At 38.1% G+C, this 21,706-nt stretch overlaps 1 protein-coding gene across 2 annotated transcripts in view; it reads left to right on the forward strand.

Moving 5' to 3' along the window:
* The window catches only part of IKBKB (inhibitor of nuclear factor kappa B kinase subunit beta), a 70,916-nt gene that overhangs the window by 29,257 nt on the left and 19,953 nt on the right, over positions 1–21,706 (forward strand). Inside the window, exons 6-16 of one of the 2 annotated variants that reach the window (XM_074287359.1) lie at positions 929–1,017; positions 3,728–3,817; positions 6,821–6,945; positions 8,378–8,485; positions 13,047–13,176; positions 14,365–14,559; positions 15,935–16,049; positions 19,184–19,310; positions 19,537–19,688; positions 19,845–19,906; positions 21,307–21,431. In XM_074287359.1, coding sequence (XP_074143460.1) covers positions 929–1,017; positions 3,728–3,817; positions 6,821–6,945; positions 8,378–8,485; positions 13,047–13,176; positions 14,365–14,559; positions 15,935–16,049; positions 19,184–19,310; positions 19,537–19,688; positions 19,845–19,906; positions 21,307–21,431 — 1,318 coding nt within the window. The remainder of the gene's footprint in view (positions 1–928; positions 1,018–3,727; positions 3,818–6,820; positions 6,946–8,377; positions 8,486–13,046; positions 13,177–14,364; positions 14,560–15,934; positions 16,050–19,183; positions 19,311–19,536; positions 19,689–19,844; positions 19,907–21,306; positions 21,432–21,706) is intronic. The other variant, XM_074287360.1, reaches the window with a different exon arrangement.

The raw sequence follows: 21,706 nt of genomic DNA on the forward strand, positions 1-21,706 counted from the left end.
TCAATTATAACTTACCCAGAAACTTTGTTTCTCAAAAGTTTTCACTCACCACAATACCGTACCCAGCACATAATAGGTGCTTAACAAATGCCTATGGACTGATTGATTAAACTTCTGGCAATGATAATGACATAGTGTTTTAAGACTTACAAAACATCTTCCTCTTTGATGTACAGGCTTTTGTCATCACTCACTGTGTCCTGAACATAATTATGCCTCATAGTATCCTCCTCAACTTAATACATTCCTTTGTCAAATGCCTTTCTTGTTCCATCTCCTATTTTGTGGTCATTCAGCTTTGCCTTCAACACTTCTACCATAGGAGAATCTCTTTCTCTAGCCCTTTACATTGTTAGAAAATTGAATGACGTATGTTGGTACCTTCATCTGTAAAATGGGCTAATGAGACTGCATTTACCTCATGGCATTATGGTGGGGAAAGCAATTGTAAAAATGGAAGCATTATCTGGAGAGTGACAGCAGCTTACTAGAGAGATGCCCAGTCTTAGAGTGAGGAAGGTCTTGGATTCAGATCCTGCTTCTCTCACGTACTGGTTGTGTGGGAATTCACTTAATTTCTCAGGGCTATGCTGCTCTCCAAATTATAAATTGCAGAAGTCATTGACTGGCATCTTTGGAAAGGGCTTCCTCCCCAGGAATTCCTAATCCTAATACCATCAAAAGTATGTTCAGAGAATAGCTCACATTTTAGGATTTTTCCCATTATTTCATAGCTCAACCTAGAGCTTTTTGAAATTGCATGAAGTGTTAAAGAAGAAAAACACAGAAGGTAGAGGAGTGACATAGTCTCACTTTTGTTCTGTGTAATTTAAAAAAAAATAAAAACAAAACAACTTTTTAAAATTAATGACAAGAATTTCTGACCTTTATATATTCTCTAAACAAGTGCTTCCTTTCCAAATCACAGCCTCAGCACTTAGATATCTTCATGAAAACCGAATTATCCATCGGGACCTGAAGCCAGAAAACATCGTTCTGCAACAAGGAGAAAAAAGGGTGAGTGGAAACTAAAGTCTTCTGACTGACGGTGTTGTATGTGGACTCCATCGCAGGGAACCCATTCTTAGTGGGGAGAGGAAATGTTTTTCTTCCTCTTTATTTATATTTTAATTTCCTTGTATGAAGCTTTGATTTTCTCTGGGACTCCTTTTTAATAGCTCAGTATGAAACTTCTGCAGATTATAGTGCATTTGAATAGGTGGCATTGTGAAGAGACCAAGTTGCACAAGTCTGATAAGGAAAATATTATTTACCTCTTATCCTCAAGGGCCTTACAGTTCTTGGAATCAGACCTCTATTCCCAATTGATGTTGAGAGTCCCCACACTGGTTGCTGTACTGGAAACCAATTGAAAGCCAGTTCTGGATCCTGTTGCCAACAGTGAGACTTTTAGGCATGAGAACGGCTGTATGTTTGGGCCCAAGAGAGATCTGGGTGGCTGGGGATATTTGGAGGAAGTGTCTCCCCACCCATGCAGCTATCTGAGTGTTTCAAGGGAACATAAGAAACTTGTGTCGCTGGGTCAGATCCAGGATCCTGCCTTCCTGGTAGTTATTCTGCTGTTTGTAGCAGCCTCAAAGGCTGCAAAATGGCGGTCCTCCCTGCGCATGGTGGCCAGAAGGATATATTGGTTTAATGTTTGGAATTTAAAGGGATGGTGAGTGAAGTCCACTGCTGGCAGGGATTTGGTCTTTTGATAGCTAGGAGGTAGTAGATAGAGCATTGGACTTAGAGTCAGGAAGATCTGAGTTCAAATATAGCCTCAGATACTTACTGGCTACGTGACCTTGGGCAAGTCATTTAAATCTCAGTTTTTTCATCCATAAAATGGGAATAATAATAGATCATGCCTTCCAGGGTTGTTTATAAAGCTCAAATGAGATAATATTCGTTAAGTACTTTGCCAGACTTCAGTGTTAGATAAACTTCAGAAGCCAGAGTAGAGAGCAAAAAATACAATATAAATGGGACAGTGAAGTAAGTAGTGAATAAAGGGCTGGTTCTATTGTCACGAAGACCTGAGTTCTAATATGGCTCAAGATGCATTCTAATTAGGATGGCTAGTTGATGTAGTAGATAGAGTACCAGCCTTGAAGTCAGGAGGACCTGAGTTCAAATCTGGCATCAGACACTTAACACTTCCTAGCTCTGTGACCCTGGGCAAGTCACTTAATCCCAGTCTCTTCAGGGGAGAAAAAAAGATATATACTAATTATGTGACTGAGCAAGTCATTTGATTCTGTTGCTTCAGTTTTTTCATATGATAATGATAGCATCAAAGTCCCAGGAATGGTTTAAAGATGAACTGAGATGATAATAATAATAATAAGCACAGGCCTGCCACATAATTTATTATTTTTGTTATTTTCCATTGCTGTTCAGTCCTGTTTGACTCGTTGTAACCTTATTTGGGCAGAGACACTGGAGAAGTTTGCCATTTCCTTCTCCAGCTCATTTACAGATGAGGAAACTGAGGTAAATAAGGCTAAGTGACTTGCCCAAGATCACACAGCTAGGGAAGTGCCTGGGACCCCATTTGAACTCAGGAAGATGAGTCCATCTCACTCCTCAGCATCTTCTGCCAGCCCTCTGCTGTAGGGAAGTCTTTGATCCATTAAAAAATTAGCCTGTCATTGTATTTGTAAAAGGTGGGTCCATCTGTACCCCTGTGCTCCTTCTAGGCCCACTACCTCCTCTCATCTTCCCTTTAACCTTCCAAACCCAAGTAGCCTCCCAGCCATCACTCTCCTATATGTGATCTCTCCCTATTAGAATATAAACTCCTTTAGGGCAGGGATTATCTTTGCTTTTGTATTCATATTCTCCCATGATGCTTAATAAATTCATTCATCCATCTAAAACAGCCAGTCATATTTTAATAAAAATAGGCTGCCCTGAGGGCTTCATGTTGACTTAGAAAACCCACAAATTAAAGTGATGTATATTTTAGGTAATTTGTTGAACTTTTCCCAAATATAATTTAATCTGGTTCCACCTGGCTACTGCAACCTTGATCTAAAGGCTAATCTTGAGCTCAAAGAGTTTTGGGGTGGGGATAGGGGAAATGGATATGGGAGTGAGGAGGGACCTAACAAAATCTACTCTTGGGCCAAGAGAGTTAGTTCATACTTAAAACTGCTCTGAGTTCATCTTGAATAAGAAGAGTCCCTTCCCTAAGTCCCTGCCCTACAAAGCCCAATCTGGCCACATGATGCTGACGCCATTTTGGGGGGGGGTTCAACTTGTCCCCGAAGCTCCTACCTGAGAAACAGGTGAGTAAGAGGAGCCATGGGAGGAAACTGGTTTTTTCAGGTGAGAACATGAGCAAATACTGCCTTTGGCCATGCTGGGACGCCTCTGCTGGTATTTTAGGATTACAGTGACAGAACTTTCAAGCCTCCTAAGGTCTCCTGGATGACATTTATTTTGGGAAACCAGGATGCCAAAGGTCAAGCTTCCCAAAGGAGTCAGTCACCTCTGTCCCAGTGTATTGTACTGTACACTCATTCTTGCTAATTGTTCTGACATCAGGGCTCGCTGTATCAGACGGGGGAAGTTCACATTTACGATCTGGATGACTTCACTGTAAATATCGCTTCATTCCAGCACAAAAATGTTTATGCTGGAACAGGGACATGGTCTGTAGTTGTCATAAATCTTGACTGGTTTTTTCTTTCACTCTTTTTTTTTTTTTTTTTTTTTTCAGTTAATACACAAGATCATTGACCTAGGATACGCTAAAGAGCTGGACCAAGGCAGTCTTTGCACTTCCTTTGTGGGGACACTGCAGTACCTGGTAAGAAGCAGGATTGGTCTTTTCTTGTGATATACCATATTTCCTAGAACCCCAGACATTCTCAGTTTATCCCCATCCCAGCCATCTGGATATTTCACAGGAACACAGGAAAGATATCTTGCTGGATCAATCCCATGAACAGTCATCCAAATATTCTGTGCTTTGGCAGCCTCAAACAATGGGTCATAGGGGTCCTTCTGTGAGCCATATCCCAGATTCTCTTAGAAGCCATTTATGATTTTGTCCCTGCCTTAACTCCCAGCGTGGTTGGGAAAGTAATGGTCCAAGTTTCTCCTTCTCTAATCTGAGGAAGTTGGATTTAGTCATCTCTAACATCTTTTCCATCTAAAAAAAAAAGTTTTACTTTTTCACCAAATTCATTTATTGTTATTATCACCTCTATTCACGTATTACCTACTCCATGGAGTAACTTTTTATTTGTCCTAACTGTATCTCACCCATTTTTCAAAGAGGATCATCTCATGATTAGATTTGGGGATCTGATAATTCTGTGAACACATAATATATGTTCAGGGCTCCCCTCATCACACCCACCATCAATTGGTTTTCTGATGGCTATGAGGGCACCCCTAAGAGATTTTGTTGTTTTTAATTTTTTAATATCTTTTGTTTTTGCATCCTTTTAATTTTTAAATATCTCCCTTTTTCCTTTCTCCCCAGTGACCCATTTCTTATGATAAAGAATTTTTCAAAAATACAGTTTTAACAAAATCAACTAATACATCAGCAGAGTTTGACAGTGACTGTAGTATGTTATGGCTAGAGCTCTCCACCTATGCTCACTTGTTCTGTAGGACCAGGACTCTTAATCATTATTATTATAGAGCTTTCAGGTTCAGATCTTATGTCCTTGCTGTAGTCATTACATATGTTGTTTTCCTATTTATATTTATTTACTCTATGTGGGTCTTCCTATGTTTATCCAAATTATTCATATTCATCCCTTCCAGGGATATTCCTTCACATTCACCTATAGTTTGGTCATTTTCTAGTCTATGGAGATTCCCCTTACTCTTTATCTTGTATGGCGGGATGTTCAGGGCATGTCAAAAATCCAACTATCTGGGTACCTTTTAATTATTGCTATCTGACCCCATACCATTTTTCTTCCACACATCTCCAACTTGATATGATCTCTTATCATCAGTTCTAATCAACGTGGTGATAAGACCTGCTTATCTTTCCTCCACACTTTTCCCTATGGGTGGATTTCCCTTCCTAGAATTAGAGTCAAAGAATTTTGGCCTTTCACAGTTGGAAGCAGTTCAGAGAACAACCCATTCTTAAATAATAATCTCCTCTATATCATATCTAACAAGCCATTGTTGAGCCTTCCCCCTCTTTCCAAATTTCAAGTTGCCAAAGGAAAAAGATACAGAAAATTTGTAGCAACTTTCTTGTTCCTGGTTACATAACTAGCAAGGACCTAATGCAGAATTAGCCAAGTCTCACAATTCCCAAGTCCAAGAGCATTCTTTCCATTAGGCCATGCAATCTTGTTTATATACTTTCAAATATAAAATCATTATCATGCTCCTCAATTGTAAAGGACTAGGGATCAGGGCTATGATTTAACTGGTAGAGCTCAGGGAATTCCTAATGAGAAAAGATCTCCCAATGCTGTTAGACAAATGGAGAAGATAACTGACTTGCCTAGGATTGTAATTCCAGTATGTGTCAAAGATAGGACTTGAAGTGGTTTTGAGACCCTCTCCCTACCCACTGTACTCCTATCACTTCATTTACATAGTTTGACTCCATCAGTTCTCTATCTGGAGGTAAATTTATATAGTAGTTTAAAAAGCACTTTTCTCACAACATCTATCCTTCTCCTTTAGATTTATGTTTCTTTTCCTTTTTTTTTCTTTTTTTGCTGAGGCAATTGGGGTTAAGTGACTTGCCCAGGGTCACACAGCCAGGAAATGTTAAGTGTCTGAGACCAAATTTGAACTCAGGTCCTCCTGACATCAGGGCTGGTGCTCTATTCACTGCAGCACCTAGATGCACCAGATTATAAGTTTCTTGAGGACAAGAATCCTTTCTTGTATTTTTCAGCATCAGAAGCAGAACAAGGCATTTGTATACTCTGAGAAATATTTAAAGGCACTTCCTCTCTCTCCTCTCCCCACTCCCTTGTTCTTCTCCATGTTGTTGTTTAAACCCCAAAGGACCCCATATCATGGAGATCAAACTTTTCTGGCACTTAAAAATGCATGCATTTCTTAAAAAAATCATAATTTTAAAATGTTGCCCTTCACCTCATTTAATAAAGTTTTTCTCTATTTAGGGGTGTTGCCCTACCCAACAACATTTTTGGTGGCTTCCTTATCTAACCCATTTCCCAGGTATGACTAACCCACTCATTCAACCTTTGTTGATGGTGATAATGATAATGATAATGACAATGACTTCATTTAAAGAGTAGGGATGCTGAAGCATAAGGAGAACTTATCAGGTGTGTTATACTGAAGTCATAGGACTCTGTGTTCCCCTAATCTTTGTGGAGGGTGGGCCACCTGGCCTAGGGAAATTCCTAAAAATGATTCCTACCCACCTCAATCTCCCAGCTCTGGGAAAATTACCTGCTTCCTATGGGAAATTCTCATTTCCAATTGATCAGGGAATCATCTTTACTGATTTGGAAATTATCCCTTAGTGGCTCTTTAGCCCCAAACCATAGAAGGTTAAATAAAAAACAAGACTCTGTACTCCAAACTTCAGGGTCCACTGAGAGAAAGAGTTGCAAAACAATTAGGAACTAAGACAGAACAATTTAAGGGAAACTGAGGCAGGACAATTAAGGAAACTGAGGCACAACATCTTTACCCACTTCTGTACAAGATCAGGGGTGACATGGCACCTTCTAGTACCTACTGAGGTACACAAGAGGAGAGTGAAAGTGTGAATGTCCTACCTTTCTCCATGAGCTTGGAGAACAAAAGAACTTCTCTTTCCAACTCAACAGTTCTCTTCTCTTCTCAGGCTCCAGAGCTGTTGGAACAACAGAAGTACACGGTCACCGTGGATTACTGGAGTTTTGGGACCCTGGCCTTTGAGTGTATCACGGGGTTCAGGCCATTCCTCCCCAACTGGCAGCCAGTGCAATGGTAAGTGAGCAGACCTGAGAGATGCTTTTTCCTTCATCAACTATCTCCTCTCTATCAGCAGAAACATAGTTGACCTTAAGCCTAGACTATACCAATTTTATAAAAGCTCTCTGAAATTATTTTTTCAGTAGTCCAAGCAGTATTTGCTATATGCTTTTTTTTTTCAAATTTTTGCATATCTGAATTTTATTTAAAGGCAAAATAAAAGTAACTTAGAAACTAAAATAGGATTTTCTTCATGATTTCATTTTATTGACATGGTTGTTGTTTTCAAACTGAGCTTTTGCTTTTTTGTTCTCCTCTCTAATTACAGACTCTCATATTAAAGCATGGAAATAGACACAAACACCCCCTGACTATGTGAAACTGGGTGCTACAAATTCCTCAATAAACTATACATAGGGAATGTTTTACCATATTAGCAAGACAGATATTTTTTGAGTATCCATATTTTTATCATCTTGTGTTCTATTATTAATATTAAAACTTTAAAGATCCATATGCCTTTTTATTTTGGTAATTTCTCACAATCAATTTTGTTTTGAATACAAAGGTTAAATAATATTGTGGAAAGAGCCTTGGGGTCGAAAGCCCTGGGGTCAAGTCCTGGACTATTCCATCTTAAATTATGTTACCTTGCTCAGACCAAGAAAATGTTAATAATGTAGATTAAATTTTAAAGTGTGTTTTGCATATTTTTTGTTTTTCTGGAGAGTTAATTGTTGAACAATTACTAGCACCTCCTGGGTAAAACTAACCTGACGAACCAATGACCTGGATGAGTAAAGATCTAGATGTTCTGAGGAATAACTCTCAAAAACTCTTTCCATGAATAATGCTTCCATGTAGTATGTCATTCTTTTACTCCCAAATATACCATCTTTCCATGATAAAAGAAGTAGACCATGATTCTTGTGAAAGAAATCAGTCTGGAAATATGGGCTTCTTTTCTTGGAAATTTTGAAAGATGCTCAATTCTAGAAGTATGAGAACTTCTGTCATGGACCCAGATCCCAACTTCTCCATGCTTCATGAGATGCCATGGCCATTAACTCATTCCTTGGTGGCCATCCTTCTAAGGGATAAGCTTCTCTGAACTCAGTTAAGCCAAGTTGGGCTTCAGGGGGCCAGACACACATTTTGTTTCTGGACCAATCTTCAAAGCCCTCTAGCCTTAAGAAGGCCCACTAGGGCTTGTGTTCCATGACATAACTTGTAAAAACTCGGGGTCACCTCCAATTCATGGTGAGGGCTATAATGAAAATGTATTTCCTATATAGCTGCAAAATATAAATGATTAAAATTATCCACAGGAAAGGCTAATGTGCTTAGAAAAGTATCTGGCACATAGTAGGTGCTTAATAAATGTTGATTGATTGATTATACAGAGAAACCTTGAATAGCCTATCACTCTTGGCAATTTTCTTTTTAGGCATTCAAAAGTCCGACAGAAGAGTGAACTAGATATTGTTGTTAGTGAAGACTTGACTGGAGGAGTGAAATTCTCAAGCAGTTTACCATACCCTAATAACCTTAACAGGTGAGGTACAACATCATAGACTACATTTAGATCAATCATAGACTAATATCCATCTCTCAGATACTAAGCATCCAAAATGAGCATCTGGAAGAGAATCTTGTAATGGTCCAGAGTATAGGCCATTTGGGGGTAAGGATTGTTTCATTCTCTTTATTTATATCTAGTGCCCAGCATAGTGCCTGGTTCCTAGATGTTTTAATATTTGCTTGTTGAGGGATTTATTGAACAAGTTTTATTCTCTTTCGCTAGGTACTTAAGCAATCAATTTCAGGCTGTCACAGAAACCTCTCATTCATTCAAAAAAATACTAATTAAACGCTTACTGTGTTTTTTGCCCTGTTCTGGTAAGGAAGGGGATAGAAGAATTATTACATAAAGGGTCCTTATGATCCATGGGGCCTAAAATCTATTTGGGAAATAATCAGTCAAAGGATATGAACAAACAGTTTTAAAAATAAAAATTTCAGACTATGAAGGGCAACATGAAAATGTGCTCTAAATCATTAATAGAAAGAAAAATTCAAATAAAAATAATTCTAAGATTTCATTTCATACTATGCATATAGCAAATGTATAAAAGATGGAACTAGTAAATGTTAGAGGGGCTGTAAGAAGGCTAGCATGTGGATGCTCTGTTCATGTAGCCATGAAGTGATTCACTCATCCTGGAAAACAATTTGGAATTGTATGAGGAAAGTCCATAGCCTTAGACTCAATGATCCCCCCACTAGATATATACCCCATGGAAGTCAAAGACAGAAACAAAGGTCCAGTATATATTGAAGTATTCATAGCAGTACTCTGTGGCATTAAAAAAACTGGAAACAAAACAGTTATCTATTGATTGGGGAATAACTGAAAAATGATGGTATTATGACTATAATAGAATAAAATTGTGCAGTAAGAAATGATAAATGTATAAGGAATTCAGAGAAACAAGGGAAGATTTGTATGAAATAATTCAGAATGAAATAAGAACCAACAAAATGAGTAATATATATATTATATATAATATATATGCAAATGAGCAAGATCACTAAAAGAAAATTGAATTGTGAATAACTAAAAACCCATTGAAGGGTCTGAAGATCATATAATGGATCATACCAGAGAGGTGGGGAACTTCTGGGGCAGATATGGTCATCATATTATATATATTTTTGGCTTAATTATTTCAATTTTTTGTAAGGGAAATTTCAATCTGGAAAAGATAAGAAATGACTATGATGTCAGATAAAAGGGCATCAAAACAATGTATTTTTAAGAGATCTAATTGAAAAGCATCACAGGAAGTGATTAATAACAATAGAAGAGTTAAATAATAGGAGATGTCAATAAGCAGTGATTGACAAATGAGTAATATAGAATATATGTGCTATGAGATCAACAGTGGGAAAGTTATTTGGGAAAGCATTTTTTAAAAAGTTTTGTTGACATCTTTTGTCTGCACATCATCTGAGTTTCCCAATATATCTCTCTTCCCTTCAGAGAGCCCTTCCATTGTGATAGAGAATTTTTTAATATGAGAGAGAGATAGAAGGAGAAAGAGAAAGAGAGAAGGGAGGAGGAAGAAGGAAGGGAGGGAAGGAGAAGAAAAGTCCAACAAAATTAACCAATAAATAAGATCATAGATTCTGAGTTGAAAATATCCATAGGAGCTATCTACAGATGAGGAAAACTGAGGCTCAGAGAGGTTATTTGCCTATATCATTGTCACAAAACTAGTAAGTGTCCAAAGCAGGATTTGAAGAGATCATGTGCTGCTAATTCAAAATCCAGCCCTCTGTCCACAATCTTTCCTTACCAACCAGGCCAGAAAATATGTGAATTATTCCATACCTGTAATCATCCACCTCTTCAAATAAGGAAAGGGAGTAAATGCTTCTTTTCTTCTTTGAGGTCAGACTTAGTCATTCTAATTACACGATGTTCAGTTTTTGTTCCTTCTGTTTCCCATTTTTGTCATCTACTTATTTCACTTGGCACTGATTCCTATAATTCTCTGTATTCTTTATAATGTCTGTTTCTTATGGTGCAGTAAATTTCCTATTCCTGTGATAGGTGAAATCTGAGAAAACTGAGGAAGCAAAATTTCAAGCTTCTGAGTATTCCAGTTTATTAAACAATGCATGTTGTGCAAAAGCACAACAAATCAGGACCAGGTCTTCTCAGTTTGGCACTGGATCTCAGATATAGGAGACAGATTTTTATTCATTAAAAGAAAACAATCAACAGGATATAAACCGGGATACAAAATTGGGTAATCTGGTTTCTAATTGGATTAGGGACTTTCTAAATTGGGAGGGAGAGAGTGAACAAGTGTAATTTCCTGAAATAAAAAAAAAAAGAGAGATATTTCACTTCCCACTTTTCCAATCAAAAGAATAAAACAGTAGTAACTGATTGACCAGTATATGACAAGTTTTCAGATAAGACATATGGGGTTGTTTGAGATGTATAATTGTGAGAAAATTCCTTGTATCAATCTTTGGATTTAATTGAGTTTCTGGTTGGCATAATCTAGGATCTCTAAGAAGCAGGACGAGATGGTCCAGCTTCCCAGCCATTAAAGGGATAGGGTCAAACAATTGAACAAAGTTTTCTCACAATTCCTACAATTGAATAAAGTTTTTTCACAAGACTAAAATTGTACTAGACCTATAATTGAATAGAAAGGAAACTGAACTATACCTAAAATTGAGTCACAAGATAAAGTCAATTTGGTTCATACAATTCCCATAATTCTCTCAACATCTTCATGCACCATAGTGGTTTGTTTTTTTTTTTTTCAGCCATTTCCCAGTTTAGACTCATCTACTTTTCAAATTTAGTATATATGTAATATTTCATTCCATTTTTGATGTATATAACTAGCATTAGGAACTCTATGTCAAAGGGTCTAGACATTTTAATCATTTATTAGCACAGTTCCAAATTGCTTTCTGGAAATGGCTAGACCAGTTTATAATTCCAGCATATTTCATTTGCCTTAATTAGAAAATATTTTCTAAAAGAAATTTATCAATACATTTCATTTTAAAAGACAGTTTTTATTTCGTTAAATATTTCCTGATTGTATATAAAATTTTTAACATTTTTTTTAATTTAAGTTTCAAACTTGAGAAGGTAAGCAATATGATTAATTATAGAGATAGATTTCATTTTGACAAAACAGACAGTTCTTAGCAAACACCCAAACAAATTCACCTATAAGATATACTGTGGGAAAACATTTTAGGGCTTGAGAAGCAACTCAAATTGGGCGTTCAGAAATGGATGGAATTTGGATAAGTACACACTGTCTAGGTAGGAAGAAAAATGGGCCAATATATCCAAGAAAAAGCATAAGTAGTGTGAAAAAGGGATTGAGTCATGCCAAAAATTAAAGTACAGTATTTTAGAAAGGATACTGATATGGTGAAGAATATCAACACTAGGAGTTCTTAACCTGGAGTTCCCCTCCTTGAGTATCCATGGATAGCTTTCAGGGAGTTCATGAACTTGGGGAAAATTACATATTTATTTTCCTAATCTCTAATTGAAATTTTGCATTTCCTTCATTTAAAAATATTATTCTGAGACGGGGTCCATCGCTTTCACCATACTGCCAAAAGTGCATATCATTAAAAAGATTAAGAACCCCTGAGCTGGAAGAGAGCAACCTGAATAGTCAGAGGCCTAAAGTTGATGTCATACGAGTTGAAATTGAAGTAATTGAGAAAATTCAGCTTCTAGAGAAAAGAACCCTTAATGGGGAAGATAATAGAGTCTGTAAAAGTGGTTGAAGGCATGAATTGTGGAAAATAGATTAGACTTTGATATACTTGACCCTAATTAGTGAGAATTAGAGTAACAAATGAAAGTTTCAATGAGGCAGATTTGGGCTAGTTGTAAAGAAAATGTCATGTCCTAAAATCGAATGGGCTGCCTCAGAAGACAATGGGTATCCCTTTATTGGAGTCTTCAGATAAAGTCTGCATGATCACTTGATGGGCCTTCTATTAAGGGGATGAATTTCATAAATGCATACCAAGGTCTTTCCTAGTTCCAAAATCTGTGAAATGAGAGATTATGTTAGAATGGTAGTACAGAATAAAAGGAAATATTGGTGAACATTGGAATGCCAAGAGAAGTAGTTTGGATTTGCTCCTATAAGGAGTGGTAAACACTGAAATTTTTTGAGCCTGGAAGTCACTTAAAAAAAGCAGTATTTTAGAGTGATTAGCCTCAGGGTAATGTGCAGGATGGAAGACAGGTGGGGAAAAATTAGAACTTGAGAGTTCAGTTAGGGGATTATTGTAACAGATCATATGTTTAGAGATATTCTGACTATTCCGTTGGTGAGGAATAATAACATCCTTCTTAGATTTCTCCATTAATCTGTTTAACAAATATTTATTGAAATGCCAGCTGTGTACATAATGTTGCATTGCACCGATAAGTCTGAGAGGCCTGGGAGGCTTGACCCTCTTCACCTTTCCCATAAATACAAGATGAGATTACTGTCAGGGATATGTCATCTTCTCCTCCTGTCTACTTCTTGTTCTTTTCTATCTCTCAGTATTCTGATTCAGAGACTAGAAAAGTGGCTGCAGTTGATGTTAATGTGGCAGCCTCGACAGAGGGGCACGGACCCTACTTATGGCCCAAACGGCTGCTTCAAAGCACTGGACGACATCTTGAACCTGAAGGTGAGTGTCTGAGCTTTATGATGTAACTGTGATAAAGCAACTGAAAGAAGTTATGGGGAAAAATATCAGAAATAGCACAAGACTAGGTAACCAGTGAGGAAACCTTTTTTCTCCATCTATCTGATTTGAGTTGGTTAGGCTGCTGAGACTGGAAGAGGAGGAAGAGAGGGAGAAGGGGAAGGAGGAAGAGGAGGAGGAGGGAAAGGAGGAAGAGGAGGAAGGAGGGGGAAGAGGAAGAAGAAGAAGAAAAGAGGAGAAGGAGGAGGAAGAAGGGTAGGAAGAAGAGGAGGAAAGGGAAGAAAATGAAGAAAGGAAGAGGAGGAAGGGAAAAATGAAGAGGAGGAAGAAAGGGAGGAGGGGGAAGAGGAGGAAGAAGAGGAAGAAAGAAGGAGGAGGAAGAAAGGTATTGGACAAAACTAATGCCAAAGCTCAGGATAAGATGGAATACACATATCAACATGAAATACCATAGTATCCAGACTATTTTTCTATCTAGCTGATCACAAGAGGATGGTAATCAATATGGTGAAGGGACTTCAAACTGTGCCATCAGAGGAATGGATGAATAATCTAGAGAGAGAACAAGCCTTCAATCTGGGGAAAATTAAATCCTTATCTTCAAATATCTGAGGGATCATCATGCCCCAAAAGAGGCAGAATCTAAATAATTACAAAAATAGGGAACATTTAAATAGGACTGACAATGTATCCTGGAAGGTAGGTACTATTATTATCCCCATTTTATAGATGAAGAAGCTGGACTAAGTAGCTATTTTATTTGATCCTCACATCAATCCTGTGAAATAAGTACTGTTCTCATTTTATAGAGGAGGGAACTGAGGCAAATTGAGTCAAAGTGACTTGTCTAGAATCCCACAACTAGTAAACGTCTGATACCAGGGGAACTCTGATTGCAAAATCTCCTTTTTCTAGAGGATGCCATCAACTGGGTATGTTATAGGGAGGTTTCAGGTAAGAGGCTGAATTAAATGACCTCTGAGATCCTTCCTCCCAACTTCAAAATCCTATATTCTAAAGGTGCATCCTTGTTTTTAGGAACTCATGAAAGGCAGGTGAAAATTTGAGTCCTGGGGAAGGGTCCAGGCTGATAAATCAGCAGTGGTAGCAAACAGCAATGATTACTTGTCCTGTAGCTTTTCTCCATGACCTGTCACCTTTGGGTTGCAGCTGGTTCACATCTTGAATATGGTAACTGGCACTGTGTATACCTATCCCATAATGGAGAAGGAAAGCTTGCAGAGCTTGAAGGCCAGGATAGAGGCTGACACAGGCATCCCAGAGGAGGACCAGGAGCTTTTGCAGGAGGCCGGCCTGGCCCTGTTCTCTGACAAACCAGCCATGCAGTGTATTGTGGATGGCAAGGTAAGCAAGCCCCGAGGGCTTTGAAACACAACGCTTCTCGACATGATCATCATCATTATCATCATTAGGACTATTTTTACTAGTGAATCTAGAGGCACTTTCACATTTGTCACCAATCTGGCAAGCGCCCTACTGAATTTGTGATATTTATACTTCTCCTCTTCTGTTTTGGAATAAGATGCCTCACATGGCAGGATTTCCTCGAGACACAAATACTTTGTTTTGATTTCTGACTCTTGGGTCATATCTCCTATCAGACATACTCTTCCGGCAATTATTCTTATAAACTTGCCTTTATCCTTCTAAAGGATATGGTCAATTAAAAACTGTCTTATTAAACACTTATTATGTGTTCCATGCAGTTATATTGTAAATAAAAATAGTTAAGATTAGAACCCTACCCACAAAGACCTCACAGTGACCTGGGGAAATAAAATAAATGCATCTTAAGTAGTGATTTTTTTTAAAAAATTTGTTTATTTTTAATATTTTTTAAAATTTTGAGCTCTAAATCTTCTCCTTCCCTCTAGCTTTCCCCTTCACATTGAGAAGGCAAACAATATGATATCAATTATATATGTAAAGTCATGTAAAACATATTTCCATATTTGCTATGTTGCAAAAAAAATAATAGAAAGAAAACAAAATGGAAAATGTATACTTCAGTCTGTGCTTAATTCGTCAGTTCTCTCTCTGGAGGTATATAGCATTAATCATCATGGTTCCTTTGGAATTATCTTGAATCATTATATTGATTAGAGTAGCCAAGTCTTTCCCAATTTATCATTGTTAGAGTATTTGTTGTTAATGTGTACAATGATTTCTTGGTTCTGTTCACTTCACTCTGCATTTAAGCAGTGATTAAACACAAATGTGTAAAAATTAAATGCTAAACTCTAAAGTTCACTCTTGTGGGTCACTTTAAAATTTGTAAAATATATTAATCTTAGGATCCAGGCAGTATGATTTTTTTTAATGGATGAAGAAATTGATGTCTAGAGAGAGATGAAATCATTTGTTCAAGATCTCATAACTTGATTGGGGTACTTACTGGCAGGACTCAAGCTGAAATTTCTTATTCCTAAATTTTCCATGAGACCTCTATACTAGGATGCAAAGCATATGGTACAGACAAAAAAAAAAAAAAAGCAGAAAGATTTGGAACAGAGCCAAATTGTTGTTGGCCAGAGTTACCAAGAAAAGGCCTCATAAAAGATAAATAGATAGTATGTCTTGGATGAAGATTATAGTGGTCAGAGGTATCCAGAGACCACATAGGTGGTGATTAGAAAACTCACTGCCATGTATGCCTTATTACATGAAAGCAGGGGTATTTCATTCAAGAATATCCCATCTTGTTCTTGCCCTTTTGCAGCTAAATGATGACCGAATATTGGACATGGATCTCATTTTTCTCTTTGACAACAGAAAAATCACCTATGAGACTCAGATCTCCCCGAGGCCCCCACCGGAAAGCGTCAGCTGTATCCGTAAGAAAGTTTTCCTGTTCTAAACCATTAGTTGTTTTCATTAAGGCAGAATCTGAGAGACCTGTACGTAGTGACAAGGGTTGAGCCTTAAAACAGGACAATTAGTTTGTATGTACTCAGGGCCAGCCACTAGCCCTTGGGATGGGAAGAGAGTAGTCGTTAAGTAAAACAGTGAGAAGATTGTCTTCTCTAAAATAGGACTTAAACCAAAAAGCTGCTGAATTGATACTCATAGGGTTCTTTCAAAGGCCTGTGATGACCTGGGGAGAGCATTTTGTCTGGGCTCCTAGCAATGGAGAGGTCTCTTAACAAGTGGAGTATGTGACCAAGCCATTGCTACCCTGAGAGAATGTGTGAGATCAATTGTCATTTATTGCACCTTTTCCTTACCAGACTAGGCTGTTTTATTCTGTGAGGACACCCCTCTGATGCTCTAGATGCAGGTCACCCTCTCATAGCTCTGACTAGCCCTGTGGACTGGTAACTTCTTAACTCTTAAACCCTTGAGTATTTATGTTTTACAGTCAGGGCCTAAACCACTGATCCCTTTTTCCCTGTGCATGTTTCCTTCCTCCTGGCTTGTTTATGGTCCCTATCATCAGCATCCTGACCTCCCTCCCTGAAGGTATAGAATCCATAACAAATACCCAGAGAGTTTTGAAGTAAATAAATACTTCAAGTTCCCACACACACCTTTTTTGGATAATGGAAGACTCATTTAATCATCTTCTGTAAGCAGGCAAAACTATACATTTATAGAGCTTGTAATTTCAAATAAGTTAAAAAATCATCAGACTCTGTGTGTGTGTATACTTGTAGTTTTTCTGAGCACATCTTCAAATCAACAAATATTTATTGAGGCAATATCTGTGTATCCATGTTGGTGTTTGGTCAATCAATCTATTATTAAGTGTCTGCTTTATGCCAGGAATTGTGTTTGGTATTAGAGCTACAAAGACAGAAAATTAAGTTGTCCCTGACCTCAGAGAGCTTAAATTCCATTTTATGATTGTCAATAAACAAGCATATATTTTACTAAGCTCTGGGGATAAAAGGAAAAGCAAAGGAAATAATCTCTAGCTTTGGGGAACTGTCTAACAGGAAAGACAATATGAAAATAACTACAATTAGCCTTTCCACCTCTCAAGGTTTAGGGGTGTGGCACTGCCACGATCTGGAAAATTTGTGTAAAATTTAATGGCCTTTCCTTCATACCAGTGAATTTTTTTTTTTCTTTTATGGGATGTTTATAGTACCTTGTTATAAAATTTGGGTAAAATTAGTCTCTGTGTCATCTGTTGGCCTTTGTTTGTTGTCTGTGGCTTCAATAAAATTCCCCCAAAATCCCCATTTAATTTCTTGTGCCAACCCACGATATATTAAAACCATAATGAGAAAGTCAGGATGTAGAAGGGATAACTGTAGTTGCATTCAAGATAAATACAGAGTAAATAGAAGATACTCTTAAATGGAAAGGGTTAGGGTTAGTGACAGTCAGAGATGGGAGAGTGAGATGAAATAACAGAAGGACTTCTGAAGAAGGGAGGATTGATTTGACTCTGGAGAGAAGTCGGGGAAGTTAGCCAGAAGTGAAAAGAAAGCATTTTTGGCATAAGAGCCAGCCAGTGCAAAAGCATGAATATGGTAGATGGATTGTCTGCAAATAAGTTGTAATAGGAACTTCAAATAGGTTAATTTATTAAGTTAGCAAAATGTATAGAAAAGAGCATAGTGTAAAAAAATTGGAAACATAGAAGAGCCAGGTTGTGAAGAGCTTAAAATGCCTAACAAGGGACTGTATAATAGCTAGCATTTATATAGCTCATTAAGGTTTGCAAATCACCTCACATGTGTGATCTTATTTGATCTTAAGCAATACTGTGAGATAGGTGCTATCATTATCCCCATTTTGCATATGGGGAGACTGAGGCTGGGAGTATTTAAGTGTTTATATAGCTAAGTAAGTGTCTGAAGCAGATTTATCTCCAAGTGCACCCTTGCATCTACCATCCCACCTCACTGCCTCTGTATTGATCCTGTTGGTGATAAGGAAGAATACTATTTCCTTTTTTAAATTTAATTTTAATAGTATTTTATTTTTCCAAATACATGCAAAGATAGTTTTCAACATTCAACCTTGCAAAACGTTGTGTTTCAAATTTTTCTCCCTCCCCTAGACGGCAAGCAATCCAACACAGGTTAAACATTTGCAATTCTTCTAAACATATTTCCATATTTGTCATGAAAAATCAGATCAAAAAGAAAAAATAAACACACAAAAGAAAAAGAAACAAGCAAACAACAACAATAACAAAAAAGGTGATAATACTGTGCTTTGCTCCACATTCAGTTTCCATAGTTCTCTCTCGGGATGTAGAGGCTCTTTCCATCCCAAGTCTATTAGAATTGCTCTGAATCACCCCATTGTTGAAAAGAGCCAAGTCCATCACAGTGGATCATCACATAATCTTGCTGCTACTATGTTCAATGTTCTCTTGGTTCTGCTCACTTCACTTAGCATCAGTTCACATAGGTCTTTCCAGACTTTTCTGAAATCAGCTTGCCGATTTTAGAACAATAATATTCCATTACCTTCATATAACGCAGCTTATTCAGCCATTCCCCACCTAATAAGCATCCACTCACTTTTTATTTTCTTCCCATTACAAAAAAGCTCACGACTTCTTTTCATACATGCTCCCTCTTCTGACCTGCTTATTGCCCCCCAAAATTGCCCCATTCTGCTCCCCCTTTTCTCCAAGGATATGAATAGACCCATCTTAAATCCCTATAGATTTAAATAGATATGTTCCATATTGCTTTATTTATTTATTCGTTTGTTTGTTTGTTTGCTTATTTATTTATTTATTTATTTATTTATTTATTTATCTATCTATTTATTTATTTATTTTGTGATAAAGAAGCATATAATATTAGCCATCTCTGCCCTTTGGAAAGATGGGGCCCACACAGACAGCCAGCTAATGACACCCCAAAGCTAAGCCAGGGTTTCCCCCTCACTCCTACCTAGAAAAACACTGGATTCCTTGCCTCCTGTGTGGTGTGGGAGAGCCAGTGGGATGGTGAGCCCAGAGAGGGTTTGCTATTGGAGTCCTGTTTGTGTCTGTTTCCAGTTCAAGAGCCCAAGCGGAATCTCCCTTTTTTTCCAGCTGAGGAAAGTGTGGGGGGTCAGGTATGGCACACCATCCGGACCCTGAAGGAAGACTGTAGCCAGCTGCAGCAAGGCCAGAGAGCTGCCATGTAAGCCCCTCCCTGCCCTCCTCCTTTAATGATTAGCCCCTGGGCAGAGAAGCTCTGTTCATGCTGGCTCTGCCCCGATCATAGCTGAGGTTCAGGAAAAGGAAATTTCCTAGTGTCCTTGGTAAGAAAAGATGACTGGAACATCCAGAATGATGGACTCTGGGTTTGGTACATGGGGAGTGTGGCAAGTGGGAGGCTAATGTTCTTTCCTCCCTGGCTGCTGCAGGATGAACCTCCTTCGAAATAACAGCAGCCTCTCCAAGATGAAGAACTTAATGGCGTCCATGTCTCAGCAGCTCAAGGCTAAGCTGGATTTCTTTAAAACCAGCATCCAGATTGACCTGGAGAAGTACAGCGAGCAGACCGAGTTTGGGATCAGTGAGTGTGGCTCCCTTTACCCTCAGCCAGCCGTAAAGATCATTGCTTATCTTCTCTTATCCCTTTTTTTTTTCTTTTTTTTTTTTTTTAAATAACCCATCCTCATTTTTTTGGCTGAAAACTGAGTTTGATGTCTTTGTCCAATTCCTTTTCCAGCGTCAGACAAATTGCTGCTGGCCTGGCGGGAGATGGAGCAGGCTGTGGAGCTCTGCGGACGGGTAGGAACACTAATTTTAGGTTTAACCACTTTTTAATTTCTACTTTCTCATCAGATGCTTGGGCAGCATTGTCCAAGAAATGTCAAGTTTCCATTACCAGGCCGTCTGACCTTGGCTGGGGAGTGGCTGGGAGGACGCGGATACCCAGGCCGTGGGGGCCCCACTGTGGCCAGATGTAGGGCTTACACCACACTCGGATGTCCGGGTTGGATTAAGGAGCATGGCAGAAGAACAGGTTACGAGTTCCCCTCGGGGATGCCAATAAACCACAACTACATCCAGACATTTTGCTTAATAATAATAACAATAATAGATATTTTGCTTATTAATAGTAATAGCTAACACATACTAATATTCCATGACAAATAGTGCAAATATTAGTACAAATATCTCATTTGATCCTCACAACTAAGTGGTGGGGTGATATTATTATATGAATAATAATAGCTAAAATTTATATAGTATCTACTATACATCATTGGACATGTTTGCTTTGTCAGTCAGTCATCCTTAGCTCTTTTTCATTTTTTATGTTAGGTTTTAATGAAGGGGTGGTTTATCTCTACAAATAACTGTTTTGTTGTTGTTTTTAGTAGACATTAATTAAAGTAGAAGGAAAAATCAAGTCATGACCCACACCCCAAAAATGCTTTTTTCACTCAGCCTGTGAGATCCATAGTACATTTATCATCAGCCACTTTCGATAGATAAGACACTTATCCTTTGTGGAATACTCAAGACTCAAAAACTCAGACTTCAGACTCCTCACCCATGAAAGAAAACTCTGGGTTGGGATTTCTTTTCCAAGCTTTTCTATTAACTTTCTATGTTACCCTTGCCAAGTGATTTCAATACTCTATGTCTTAATTTCGTTATCTGCAAAATCACAATGTACCATTTGTAGGGCCCAGGTACCATGATGATAAATTCAGAGACAGACAAATACTTTGCCCTGTTTCTATGTCCAGGGTTTGAAGGGCATCTACTTATATATATAATTCATAGAGTTAGGGGGTCAGTGCCTCCCAAGAGGTCACATTGTTGTTCTTGAGTTATTTCAATCATGTCCAATTCTTCATGATCTCATTTGGTTGGGTTTTTTTTGGCAAAGATACTGGTTTACCATTTCCTTCTTCAGGTGAGGAAACTGAGACAAATTAAGTAACTTCCCAGGCTTGCACAGCTAGTGTGTGTCTGAGATCAGATTTTAACACAGATTGTACTGACTCCAGACCTGGAGTCTAGGATCTAAAGTGATTAAGAAGAATTAATAATTCTTAATGTCCTGAGTCTCCAGCCAGTATTTCTCCCTCAAGGATATGATCAATTTTATCTTTTGCTAAGTTTTGATGTCTTAGTTCTGTACTGCAGGTAGCCTCACTTGCTCCTATTCACCTTAGGATTGTTTTTATCAGGAAACAGATGTGAAACTTCTGGTGGAACAGATGATGGCATTGCAGACAGATATTGTGGACCTACAGAGGAGCCCAATGAGCCGGAAACAAGGGGGAACCTTGGATGATCTGTAAGTATTAGCCTGTCACCTGTGAAGAGCAGTTTTACCCAGCAGAAGCTGGTGTAGGAGGGAGGGTCATAATAATAATAGGTAGCATTTATGTAGAGCTTTAAGGTTTATTAAATGTTTTACAAATAGTATCTCATTTCATCCTCACAATTATACTAGAAGCTACATACAGATATTATTATACCTATTGTACAGTTGAGGAAAGTAAGGCGAATGGTGGTGGTAGTGGAATTATTGGGTTTGGTTTTGGTTTTTAAGTGATTTTCCTAGGATCA

The sequence above is a fragment of the Sminthopsis crassicaudata genome, chromosome 2 (genome assembly GCF_048593235.1).
Source record: "Sminthopsis crassicaudata isolate SCR6 chromosome 2, ASM4859323v1, whole genome shotgun sequence".
In the NCBI taxonomy this organism is placed as follows: domain Eukaryota; kingdom Metazoa; phylum Chordata; class Mammalia; order Dasyuromorphia; family Dasyuridae; genus Sminthopsis; species Sminthopsis crassicaudata.